At 54.7% G+C, this 12,014-nt stretch overlaps 1 protein-coding gene across 1 annotated transcript; it reads right to left on the bottom strand.

Moving 5' to 3' along the window:
- Nucleotides 1–10,038: 10,038 nt before the first annotated feature.
- On the bottom strand, nt 10,039–11,583 carry LY79DRAFT_353128 (uncharacterized protein). Its single transcript, XM_060552661.1, has 2 exons — nt 11,237–11,583; nt 10,039–11,189 (listed from the first exon to the last, which is right to left on the bottom strand). The coding sequence occupies exons 1-2, from the start codon at nt 11,363–11,365 to the stop codon at nt 10,446–10,448; spliced, it is 873 nt and encodes a 290-aa protein (XP_060418459.1). The 5' UTR covers nt 11,366–11,583; the 3' UTR covers nt 10,039–10,445.
- Nucleotides 11,584–12,014: the final 431 nt, after the last annotated feature.

Raw genomic sequence — 12,014 nt, 5'->3', positions numbered from 1 at the left:
ATGGGTGGAAAGAAGCCGTCGGCATCCAAAAGGTGTTGAAGCGCTAACCAAGGGCACTTCCGAGTGATCAGCATCTACCGAGTCCCCTAGGCCCCGCCGAGGAGATTTATTTTATTGGTATTGGCGGACGAGGCGTCCAATCCATAATGGTCGGGGTCATGGCCCACGGGGACTGTGAACGGTGGACTGTGGGGGATGGGTAATTTGGGCAAAGGGGCAGATCGAACCATACTTACTTGCTACACTATATACACCGTGTCAGATACGGTGGACTGCCTACTGTCTGTCAAGAGCAGAGCAGAACAGAACAGACGCCGGAAAAAACAAGGGGTGGTGGTGGGGTGGAGCTGATCTTGCCCACGTCGAATGAGATGGAGACCAAGGCCCGAGCATTAGTGTAGCAGTACCTACACATACGGCGTCATTGAATGCGGCGCGCAGGTTGCAGTGCACAACCGGTGCCAAGGCTTGCACTTGGCACCTAGGAGCCGAACGGCCGAGGCAATAACTGCTGCGCTAGCTGAATGCGCGAGCCGCCAGCGTCCGTGTTCGAGCTTGTCCACCTTGGGTAGTTGGTTGGAAGGCAAAGGCCATCATGGTCATGGTCATGGTCATGGTCGTGGTAATCTACACGTCTTTCTGCTGCTCGATAAAGTTATCACCACCGCAGACGGTTTTAGTTACACGCGTGTCTGCAGCAGAGCCTGAAGGGGGGGGGAAGCAACGAGCAAAAGGTGCAAACAGGCATTGTTTGGCAGGCGGGCACGAAGTGGGTTCGTCGGGACCGAAATGTGTTCAGATTTTTGAGTTGCCAAGCCAAGATGACGGATTCGTCCCGTCTTTGTCGAGTTTCGACCGGGGCGGCGCTTTGAAGAGGGAGGGCTGAGATGAGGGAATGAATGGCAATGCATTTGAGAGCGGCCGCTAGTCTGGTGGTCGGCGCTCCCAACGTCCATGGTGTCGGGTGTTTGGTAAGTAAGTAAGGGCATGAACTTACCGCGTTTTCGGTACGCAGGAAGTCATCGGGTTGCGTCGTTGCACTACGTACAGTAAGTACAGCACAGTACACCACACCACACCACACTACACTACACTACACTACAATACACTACACTACACTAGGTACACTACAGTACGACAACTCTCGGGCCGGTAAACTGAAGCGAAGCATTCTGTTGTCTTGTGAGAGAGAGACATCCATCCCCTACCCCAACATGCCTACCGACACATACAGGTAGGTGGTAGGTACAGGGTAGTGGAGGCAGAAAGAAGGAAGGGAATGAATGAGTTGTTGCTCCAGGGAGAGACCGACCGAAGGCCCGAAAAGGGCTACCGTATACACTCGCTAGGTTCACAAACCGCACGGATCACCCACTAAGCCTATCTTGCAAGGCGGTCAACCAGCTTAGCCACCCACCCACCCATCCAACCCTAACCCTTGCCACCTAACTTGCTGCTAACGTTGACTAACCCCTGCATTTGCCACTTCTAGATCCCTGTTTCTGCCAGTCCGCTAGCCCCTATCCAGCAGCCCGTGATCAGTGCGGTTTGTGAATCTAGCGAGTGGATACGGTAGATGGTGTTGGGTGGGGCTGAATTGCTTCGCCACTCCCAGTGCCATAGACATGGATCCTTGTTTCTTTCTTTTTTTTTTTTTTTTTCCTTTTTTCCTTTTCCCCAAGTGGGAAGGGCAAAGGGGTGGAGGAGGGGGGCCCGCGCTTTGTTCATCCACCGTGTCCAGTCCCGTAGATTCGGGAGTCGAGTGAGATGAGGCGAGTGGCCAAAGAGAGAGCAAGAGCGCGAGAGGGGAGGGCAGAGGCGCCTCGGGCATGTCCTTCCTGCCTGGGTCGACCGGGCTTGATTGATTATGCAATCCATAACATCGGGTAACTGCCATCCCAAGGCGTCGTCTCCCATTGGCGAGGCGGATGCGCGACACGATGCGTGCTGTTGATGTTTGAGCCACAACCCGAGTCAGAGATGGACGGAGCAGAGCGCCCTGCATCGTCCAGATTAACCAGACGTGTGCTCCATTGCCTACGGCACTCGGGCAGTGTCGTATCGCAGCGCAAGTCCGGGTAGAGTAGTGTACGGATAACATACGACCATACCCATTGGAAAACTCGGGGATCCCGTCCCCTCTCCCATAGATAAGCCAGTGAGGGCCGTATTGCATACGGGGTCTGTGACGACCAGCGAATACCACTATTGTGTACCCTTGTATCCGTACCTCCGTAGAGTACGGATAAAGTAGTGAGTGTTTCGTACCAAGCTGCCGTCTCTCCCCGCCGCCAGCCCAAGGCATCCATCCACAAGGTTTGCTGGCCATGGACCTGGGAGCCTGCAAATATCCCTGGAAGGGCGGGCTTGTCGCGAGGTTCCGGGGTTTTTTTATTTTTATTTTTATTTATTTATTTTGCTTGCTGTTACTACTACTCACGCAAACAAAACCATCGTTCTCACTCACCGAGTGTGCCTGTTGGGAATAAAGCTCCTTGCTCGAATTCTGTCGAGTCCAGGGCTCTCTCCCTCTCTCTCTCCGTTTCTCTCTGTATACCTACCCAGGTAAATATCCAGAACACGACTAAGACGGATGCATGTACAGTACAAACGTCGCTCACCCGGCGGTCTGAGCGTCGTCCTCCTCCTCCAAACTACAGGGTAGAATTCTAGCCGGCCGCGGACGATTGCGCCAGTCCACTACGAGCACGACCTCCCGTCCTGAGTCCACCCATCACCCATACATACATACATATGTACATACATACATACGATCACTCCGTACACAACCATGCCCATGGAGGGAGCGATTGATTGTACAGTAGTGTAACGATTGCGCGCCACAGGAACCCGCTCCCATCGTCTCGCCCGGCGCCAGACTCAAACAGGGACGAAAGCGACGGGTTGGTCGCGCCCTCTGGCTGGCTCATTCACCGCACCTCAAGTGCCCTTGACCCTGCCGCGCCTTATTCGCGACCCATGACCTTGTGTCCGATGTTGCGCCTGCCTCCACTCCACCCGGCCCCATCTGTCACCGTCCCCCTGATCCTAGTCTGGGCCCCACTCCTTGCCAATCAGAAAACGCCCTTTCCATTTGCCCAATCCTCCAGCTCTTTCCTTGATGAGGTTTGCCCGCGTCCCAGCCGAGAGGACAGTGCCGGCACTGTACCTGCGTCCCTTCGCTTACGCTCCTTGCCTCCTTCCCATTTATATATACTACCCTGCTACGGATACCTAGCCATCTACAGGCAGGTATCTACTATGGGTAGGTACCTCAGATGCGACCTTCCCCTCAAGCGAGAGCAATCTGGACCCACTCCCATGATCCGATGCTCAATCCCGCGCTGCAATTCACTGCACAAAACCGTCCCGGACCACATCCGGCGGCCGCCCAGTTGTGCCGGGCAGATCGTTGCTTTGCCTTACGCGCGACTTATTCCCGTGGCCCGTGCTGCAGAGTCGTTGATGGTTATCCTCCTCCTCGTCATCGTCGTCGTCGTCTCATAATCCAACCGCCTGCCGGCGACCACGCCTTCATACATACATACATACACCTGATACGTGATACGTGATCGGGTCGCCATGGCCATAGACACGCCGACTTCGGCTCAACACAAGTGCTTTCGTCCCCTTCCCAAGACCGCCTCCAAATCACTCGCCCTCAGTCCTTGCATGTTGTTCAGAGGGCCAGCTGATGAATGACATCTTCACACCTACCGCCCGGTTGGCCTGCCCGTCCGCGGCACACACACACACACACACACACACCTACCATCTATGTCAAGGCATGAAACCAGGGCGCCAAGCAAAGTCCGACGTGAGTGTTCGACGCCCCAGGCGACGCTGCACACCACTAACGGCATCGGAGGGAGTGGACGACGACATGCTAGGTTTTTCGCAGAACGCATGCATTTGCGCCATCCTGGCAAGCTGAGGAAAGCAAACACCCTTATCCGCTGTATCGAGCCGCGAGGATTGGGAAGCCAAGGTACCTAGCCAGGCACCACGAGGCACAGTCAGTCGACGCCCGCCATTGCTCCCTACATGCGCCTCCTGACTGACTATCATGTACTGATCTGGCCCATCACAGTCCCTGTTCTGCCAGTAGACCGCAAGGCTGCTCCATCCCGCCACGAGGCGCTCCCCGAAGAACACTCCTTTAACTGGGCGTCGAACTAACGACAATGCAACGTGTGTGTGGTAACCGAGTCGTGGTTAAACCCATCCGCTCCCCACCTCCCACCCCCAACAGTGTGAGACATAGCACCCAAGGGAAAACGGGTCACTCGATTGCACGCGACCATCAACCGGTTGTGTCGAGCGCGCACTCACTTTAACCAAGCACCGGAAAGGCAACGGCCGGCCACACCATCAGACTACCTTGGTCCAGAAGCTGTGCCGGTTGTATATCTCTCGACAACACCATCTCGATCCTCCATCATCCATCGTCTCTCCTGCCGCCTCGGGGCTCGCACGCTCCCCAGGTGAAATGGTGATTTCGCGTAACATGATGCAGAGCACAGAAAGAAAGGTCACTGCCGATTTCCCTGGACGAGCAAGAGCTGCTGGGGTGGTCCCATATCCAGCCTGCTGTGTCCCGTTGGGCGACATGTCCCGGATAGTCCTCCGCCAGCTCTCCTGCTCCAACCATCTTGCAAGCTCGTATTTCTCAGGCCTGGCTGCCCTGCCTCATCGAAACCTCAGGCAGTCTCGTCATGGTAGCACAGCCTGCTGCAATGCTATCGAGACACCCCGAGAGTCATACGCGAAGCAAGCAAACAATGGCCCAGGCCGCCTATGTATTCAAACAACGCCGCTTCGAGGAGGGCATACGTACCCACACCGAACATGCCATCATGTTCTGTGTGTGTGTGTGTTGCTGCCGGGCCTCTCGGCCGCTTCATCGGCATCGTGAATAAGAGTAGGCATGCCTTGCGGCATAAAGAGTCAACGGTCCTTGTAACCATCTGATGTTGCTCTCATGGCTGTAGTTGGAACAGCCTTCCTCTCTGTCTCTCTCTTTTTCTCTCCCTCCCACTCTTTGACTCTCTTTCTATCGGCACCCAACGAATATTTGCCAGTGCTATACAATACTGCTGTGTGAACCCTTCCGCGACCAAGGATACATCCTTGGCGCCGTTCCTGAGTCTCGTTTACACAATGTCTCTCTGAAACCGATCAAGCTCAGCCCTGACTTTCAGTTTTTTAGTGTTTTTATTATAGTCAAGTTACAAACATATTTTAAACATCTGAGGCTGGGGGAGGAGGGGCCAGAAACATGTTTCCACGCAGCCTTCGACGTAGCATGACACCGGAACTCACCCGGCGCGTGGCTGGTATTCTTGGTCTATTTTACTTTCAGGCATGCGACTTTGACCGTGGCGAACTATTTCCTTAAACATTGGAAGCTTAATGTCTCAGCATCGGTTGGTCTCTGCCGGGTAGCGGCATCGCAGCCAGAGACGCAGTGTTTCACGGGAAGGGGAGAGAAACAAAGGCTGAGAGAAAAAGGCTGACGACCGGGTGGACGTTACCTGTTCTCCAACAGATAAACACAAAACCTTTCTTTTTCTTTTTCTTTTCTTCTTCCCACCCCCTCTCCTATTAGACTAGGTATACCAAAAGACCATTTAAGTCCATAATCTCAAACCCCAAACCCCAAACCCTCCCCTCCCCCCCTTTTTCGGCGATAGCGGAGCTCCGTGGCCGTGGCCGTGGCCGTGGCCGTGGCTGTTGCTCCTCCTTCCCGGTACGGACTTGGGCGGTTGAAACAACAGGAATCTGTCCAGAACCGGGTCGTTGCTTGTGAGGCCGAGTCACAAACGTTCGGTCGAACGGCCATGTCGCGAAAGGGCGAGGACATGAGGCAGGCTTTAACCTTGTTCTGGTGTGTGTGTGTCCGAACTTGTCTCGTTTGTCTCAAAATAAGAAGCTGTAGAGGGGCAGAAGCTTTGGCTCACGCCACAGAGAAAAGCGCAAACTCTCTTGGGTTACCGGTAAACCTCTTACCAATGGGTGTATCGTTCCGTCTCGCCTCCCTAACCCTCGCCCCCCCCACCCCCTCTCCATCTCTTCTCCTAGACCTTTTTTTTTTTTTTTTTTTTTTTTTTGCTTCGTGACACTGACTTTTCAAATGGGAATTACTCGCGGAGTGCGGCGTGGTCGGTCGTACCATGAAGAATAGGTGCGTGCCGAGAAAGCGAGAAGAGGCACACTACATATTCGTCCCGCGCTGTGTGCGCCGCCAACGCATGAGACGTCTGAAGTCTCTCTCGGCCTTGTGCTTATCGGCGTTCGCTCTCTCTCGCGTGTGTGTGTGTGTGTGTATGCCCTCCCCGCCTTTCCAATACAGTTTTCCCGTCAGGGGCCGTGAGAGGAAACGAGACATGGACAACCCCGAAAGCCCCAGGGCCCCAAGCCAGCTGGCATTCCTGAGGGCCAAGTGCGTGCGTGCGTGCGTGGGTATCCGGTCCAAAGAGTCTCGTGTTAACTAGATCTCCTTCTGCCGCCATTCACCCTGCCTGCCTGCCTGCCTGCGACTGCCCGGCGAGAGACGGAAATCGAGACAGCAGATGGTTGCAGAGCCCGGCGTGCCCGGCCAGTTTCGGAGCTGGGCCGGTGCTATATACCGTTCCAAGAGTGGGCCGTCCTGCGTTGAAGAGCTGCTCGTTATGCGTATTGACTCGAAAGCCACATGGCTTTCGAGTCAAAGAGCAGACCAGTTACAGACGGGATGAAAAAGCTCGAACGGGAGGCATCATCCTCACCCCCCGTGGGATAAAACGTTCAACTCCACGTATTCGCCAGTCGCCACCGCTCCAGCTGCCAACCGGGCTATCTCGTTGACTGCCCCCCTTTCCGGTGACGCGGCGATGGCATTACTTGCGACGGCTTTCCCCCAGCCCTCGAAGCAGCGTGTGTTGCCTCTTTGGCTAAGACGGAATGAAACATGGTTGCGTCACAGACACACCCTCTTGGATCGTTACTTCCAGCTGCCTTCTACAGATGGTCGGTCGCCTGGTTTCGAAACCACGCCGGGGTTGTTATTTTCAGACAAGTGCCTCCGATCCCCGGGGTTTCCCCAACATCAGCGTCATCTGTTCTGGAGATTAAGCAACCCTGCCGGCCGGCTCTCCGTTCGTCCAAGACTGATCGGATGCTTGCCCGTCCTCTCTGGAGGGGAGGGGGGTCGGCTCGTGAGCTCCCGTCGTCGGATGTCGGGATCCAACGACATCCGACGACGACAAGCACCACGGGCTGCCGGCCTGCTCGGCGAGAGCATCCGCCGAACATCACCTCAGGCGGTCTTCGGTTAAGGGGGCGGTCGCTCTGGTCGATCGCTCTCTGATGTGTTTCCCTCGCAGGTTCGGACTTTCCTCCGCGCTCCGGTCCACAAGTTTGCCCCTCGAGACTTCTGCGTAGGCTGTTTTACGCCTCGCGTCAAGTCCAGGTCTTCGCTGAGGCAGTCCAACTCACAAGAGGCAGTCGAATGCTCGAACCAGTTTGACATTGAGAAGGTTATTCGTGATCTGGCGACTGGCGCGAATTCCTCGCGTGGCGGGTGGCAAAACCAACGAAAACTCGACGCCTGTCTCCCATTTCAATTTACGTAGATACAAAACATTCCTCGGACTAGCATCCAGGTCGTCCAGCTAGTCCAGGCTCGATGGTGCCGGCACTTAGGACTCGGACACGGCGTAGAGAAAGAAGTGCCTTCGCACCGGTGAGGGTACGGCGGCGAGTCCGTGACCTGCACACCCCTAATGCCAATGAAGAGATTGCTCCGCTTATGCTGCCCCTCCGCAGCCTTCTTGCGCTCTCTCTCTCTCTTGGAAATCTGCGTCCTCACGAATCAAACACACATTTTGCCCGAACCAGCAAACCTGTCCCGTCTGCCTCGGGAGGTCCGAGCTGGGCCTCTGCATGAAGCAGTGAACAGTGGTGACCATGAGCGCAGGGCGGAACGCATCCGTAACGGAAGCAGGTATCTCTAGTAGGATGACCTCTCGTGAGTTCGCCGCACCTCACTCGGCTGTCAGTGCGGAGAGACCGCAAGACTCCCGATTGCGGCTGGGGCCGATATGTCTGCCGCCGGGGCCGACGCTTTGGCAAGGGATTGCTACGGCCGCCGCTCACGGGCCCCCCTGGACGTCGCCCAGGTGCTTCTTGACGCCGGCGCCGGCCCGAACGCCATCATCAACAACAACGGAGACTCGGTCCTGATCTGTACAGTGCCGGACGCCCCGACCTCCCGTGATTGAATTCCTCGCCGGAAAGGGCGCCGATGTGTCGGTCAGAGGCCAAGGCGGGGAGACACTCCTGCACAGTGCGGCAGCGCAATTACTTCTTGAGGGAGGGGCAGAATGGCAGAGGAGCTACGAAGTCATGGAACCTTTGGGCTCAACAGTGTTATCCAAGCCGGTGTCAGTTGTCGAGAGGAATGCCCGATAGCAAGGCCCATTCACTCTACACTCGCGAGTTTGCCGGGAGAGCAAAACAGGCCCAAGAATGTACGCAACGTATAGTACCCGCGAGTCGTTGAACCATGGAGATACAGCCTGTTTTCTCGTGTGTGCAAGCGCTCTGTGGCACGGCGCCACTCCCGCAAGGTGAAGCACACGTAGAGTGGTGGTAGGGTGTTCGCAGCCGCCCAGCAAAGGCCGTGTGCAAAGGCAATCAGAAACATAAGTATGCTTCAGGCACATTATCGGGCGAGATCATGTGGGGGCGGCCGAATAGGAATCTTGTAGGAGGGTCTCGGAGTCTCTGAGGTCGGCCCGGGAGAAATTTACATAGGGAGCACCGTGGGAGATGATGGCAAAGCCGTCTCGGCTGGTTCCGGCCCCCGTATCGACACCGGCTGAGATGCGGGCCGTAGGTTTCTTGCTTCTTTGATTACGTTTTGGCAAGAGAGAGAGAGAGAGAGAGACAGTGTCTTGAATGGTTATCTGGCGTAGCACGAGAAAGATCAATGGTTCATGCATGCCTTGTTTGGAACGCAGTTGACCGGATACGAGAGAGCGGTCTTGGAGATGAGGACAATTTCCATCGTCGAGCGAACGTATGCGTTTGACGGGCGAACCCTACGGGCGGGGGGAGAAAACACGGAACCTGAGCTTGTTGAGTCGGTTCGTCTGGCTGGGGGACTCCCAGGGTTGCTTTTGTGCATCTGATCGCTTTCAAGGCCCATCTATGTTCGACACTTTCAGCGGACAAGGATCGGTAGGTTAAGAGGAAAAAGCCAGTCTTGAAAAAATTTAAGAATCCAGCTGCTGTCTAGGGCCAATACTGGTATGGAGCCGGCATCGGACGATGTGGCTCAGAAGTCGTACGATTGTTATCCAGGGCGTCTGCGACATTTTAATATCTTCTTCCACCTATGTTGCATTATTTGGTTGCGAGCTGGAAAGATGTTCAAGTGCACTGGTCAGGTCGATGCCGAGCCAGCGGCCGAGACGCCTCACCCGACACGGGCATCTTGGAATGTAGTGTTCGCCGACGAATACGTCGACTAAAGCTGCCTGGACTGGATGGACCGTTGTATACACCCTCAACAGGCTCAGGGGCTCCGTTATTGGTTGTTGAGCCCCGACATCCATGACAGAACGCTGCAGTGCCGTACGGCTATACATGAATGCCACCGAGACCAAGAGCACCCGCCAGTGTTTCCCATCTACTAACAGTCTCTCCAGGCTACTGGAATAGCTTTACGGTTTCTTACGGGGTAGGAAATGTTAATTATTGATTATGCTGGGACGATGAGTGGCTGTTCTGCTAACAAACGGTCCGGTATGCTCTCATAGTCTTTAACTCCACACTGCCACTTTGCTCGCTCCCGCCCTTCCTAATGATTGACCTGGGCACGAGTCCTTGCTTGCCAATTGACCTTGAAGCAGTTTGCCCTCTCCCTGGGACCAACGTATCATTCGTAATTGTCATGGCGGGTCCGTGGCCGTAGTATGTGAACGAAACGCTGACCACGCTTCGGGCAGCTACAAATAGCTCTGGCTTCTATTGATGTACGGTAGATATGTAAATTCCTCACTCTCTTACTTCTCGAGACACCCCTTCAGTATCGTCAATCAAAGTGTTGGCAATTCGGCCATTATAGATTTCCAAGAAGTATGTAGAAATGAAACCTAGCTGAATGCTACAGTCAAGATATTATTCCGATGACATATTACCGTTCCCCATTAAAATTATTTAAGTTTGACTGTCAAAACGTCAAGAGGAATCCGAATTAAAACAAAACGAGCGAGGGTATCTCCAGTCCATACTCCACCCGGTCTATGGCGACCTTCCCTTTCAACGACCATTATGAAATGAATGTGCTCTCTTTTCCGTATGAAATTACGGTATTTTGTTCTTTTTTTTAAGGGTTCTTTAATCATCTGAAAGCAAGGATCGGTATCCGTCTTAGAACTGCGCCGTGTTCAAGATGTTGCCTAGACTTGCTGGGCTCCAGCAGGAGCCGCCATCGAAGGCGCGGCAGCAGAAGGCGCCGACTTCTCAGGTAAATTTCCGCCCTGAGGGACACGGCCGTACTGAGTAAAGTACAGGTTCAAAGCGTTGTAGTCCCACTTCCTGGAGAGCACCAGGAAGATGACTGCACCGAAAGGGATCATGAGGAGGTCCAGGACGCCGAAGAAGATGAAGTGGGGAGTGACGCCAATGGTGTTTCCGCCCTCGGAAATGCCAAAGGCAATGGGGTAGAGGAGCCACAGGAGATTGAAGTAGCCGGCGAGGATATAGTAGTCTCTTTGGGTGCCAACACGCTTCGCCCTGGCACTTCCCTCGCCGCAGGTGGAGGCGGCCATGACTAGATACGCGACGGTGCCGAAGACGAAGAAACCCCACTTGTAGACGGAAGGGGTGTAGGCGGACACCAGGTAGCTGATGACCCAAACCCAGGAGAGGGCAATGTGCCAAACGATTGTGGCCCACGAGGAGTTTGCGACGAGACCGAGAAGGATGTTGACGATGGGGAAAGCCACGACCCAGTTGATGTACTTGTTGAAGAAGATCTGTCGTGGGGCACCACCCGAGTCGGCCTGGGTCACAACAGACCAGCCGAGGTTGGAGGCATTGGCGAAGTAAGTGATGGCGCCGACGAGCAGGGCGATGCTCAAGAGGTAGTGGAAGATCTTCTCATGACCTCTGGGCTTGTATGACAGGGCATAGACACCAAGCTGGCGCGTGTTAGCAGAGTCGGGAGAGACGTGTTCGGAGGACGTACAAAAAAGAACGAGTAGATTGCAAAGCAAGCCCAAAGCCAATTGGAGCCATTGACGCTGAGTTCCTCATAGATACGTGGGAGCGGGTTGACGTTGAGTGCGTCGTTATCCCTCTTGAGAATTAGGCCCATGACGGCGACTATCCGGATCAAGTGTTGGTAAGATTGTGTATCTCGGAGAGGCCCAATGGACAACCAGGCAGGATTTTGCGTTGGTGGTATCGGAAAAGCTACGATAAGTTTAGCTCGTTGGAATGATTGCAGGACTATGGTACAGAACAGGTCTGTAAAAAGGAGAAGAGTATGATGGTCTTATATTTCTGAACGAGACAAGTGCCCTCTATCCAGTTCATGGCAACATTTAACCATTGGCCCGGAAGGTGATGGCACAATGTCGTAGCTGCAAGTCCGATGCCACCTTGAAGCCCGAACTCGCCGATTGCTGTTCGTGCCTCGCACGCACGGTGTAAACCTGCGATTTGACAATGAGACGGACCCTGGTACCCCTCCGCCGAGGCACACAGTGTCGTGGCCAAGGACAGATGGACGAGTTGAAAGACAGGGTGGATCACAGAAGGTTCTGTCCGTCTCGGAAACCGAAGGAACATCTCGCTGTCAGATTCTTCAAGTCAGGAGACCTACTATGTCTGGCAAAGCAAGGCGAGGCAAGGTTGGCCAGGATGTCCAGGGTAATCGTGAGCGTCAGGGGCATCATACTCTGGGTCCGCTCCCAGGGCTGCCGAAGGGCGGCACACACTGGGCCAAGATCGCATTTCTTTTG

This window comes from Colletotrichum navitas, assembly GCF_030913465.1.
Source record: "Colletotrichum navitas strain CBS 125086 chromosome Unknown LY79scaffold_7, whole genome shotgun sequence".
Taxonomy (NCBI): Eukaryota; Fungi; Ascomycota; class Sordariomycetes; order Glomerellales; family Glomerellaceae; genus Colletotrichum; species Colletotrichum navitas.
The sequence above is the reverse complement of the archived record's forward strand: the minus strand, read 5'-3'. Positions and strand labels throughout refer to the sequence as shown.

Bases quoted from the DNA above. Each gene is read 5' to 3' on its own strand.
- LY79DRAFT_353128 (XM_060552661.1), bottom strand. From the start codon at position 11,365: ATGGGCCTAATTCTCAAGAGGGATAACGACGCACTCAACGTCAACCCG. The intron at 11,190-11,236 runs GTACGTCCTCCG...AACACGCGCCAG, and splicing joins CAATCTACTCGTTCTTTTTT to CTTGGTGTCTATGCCCTGTC.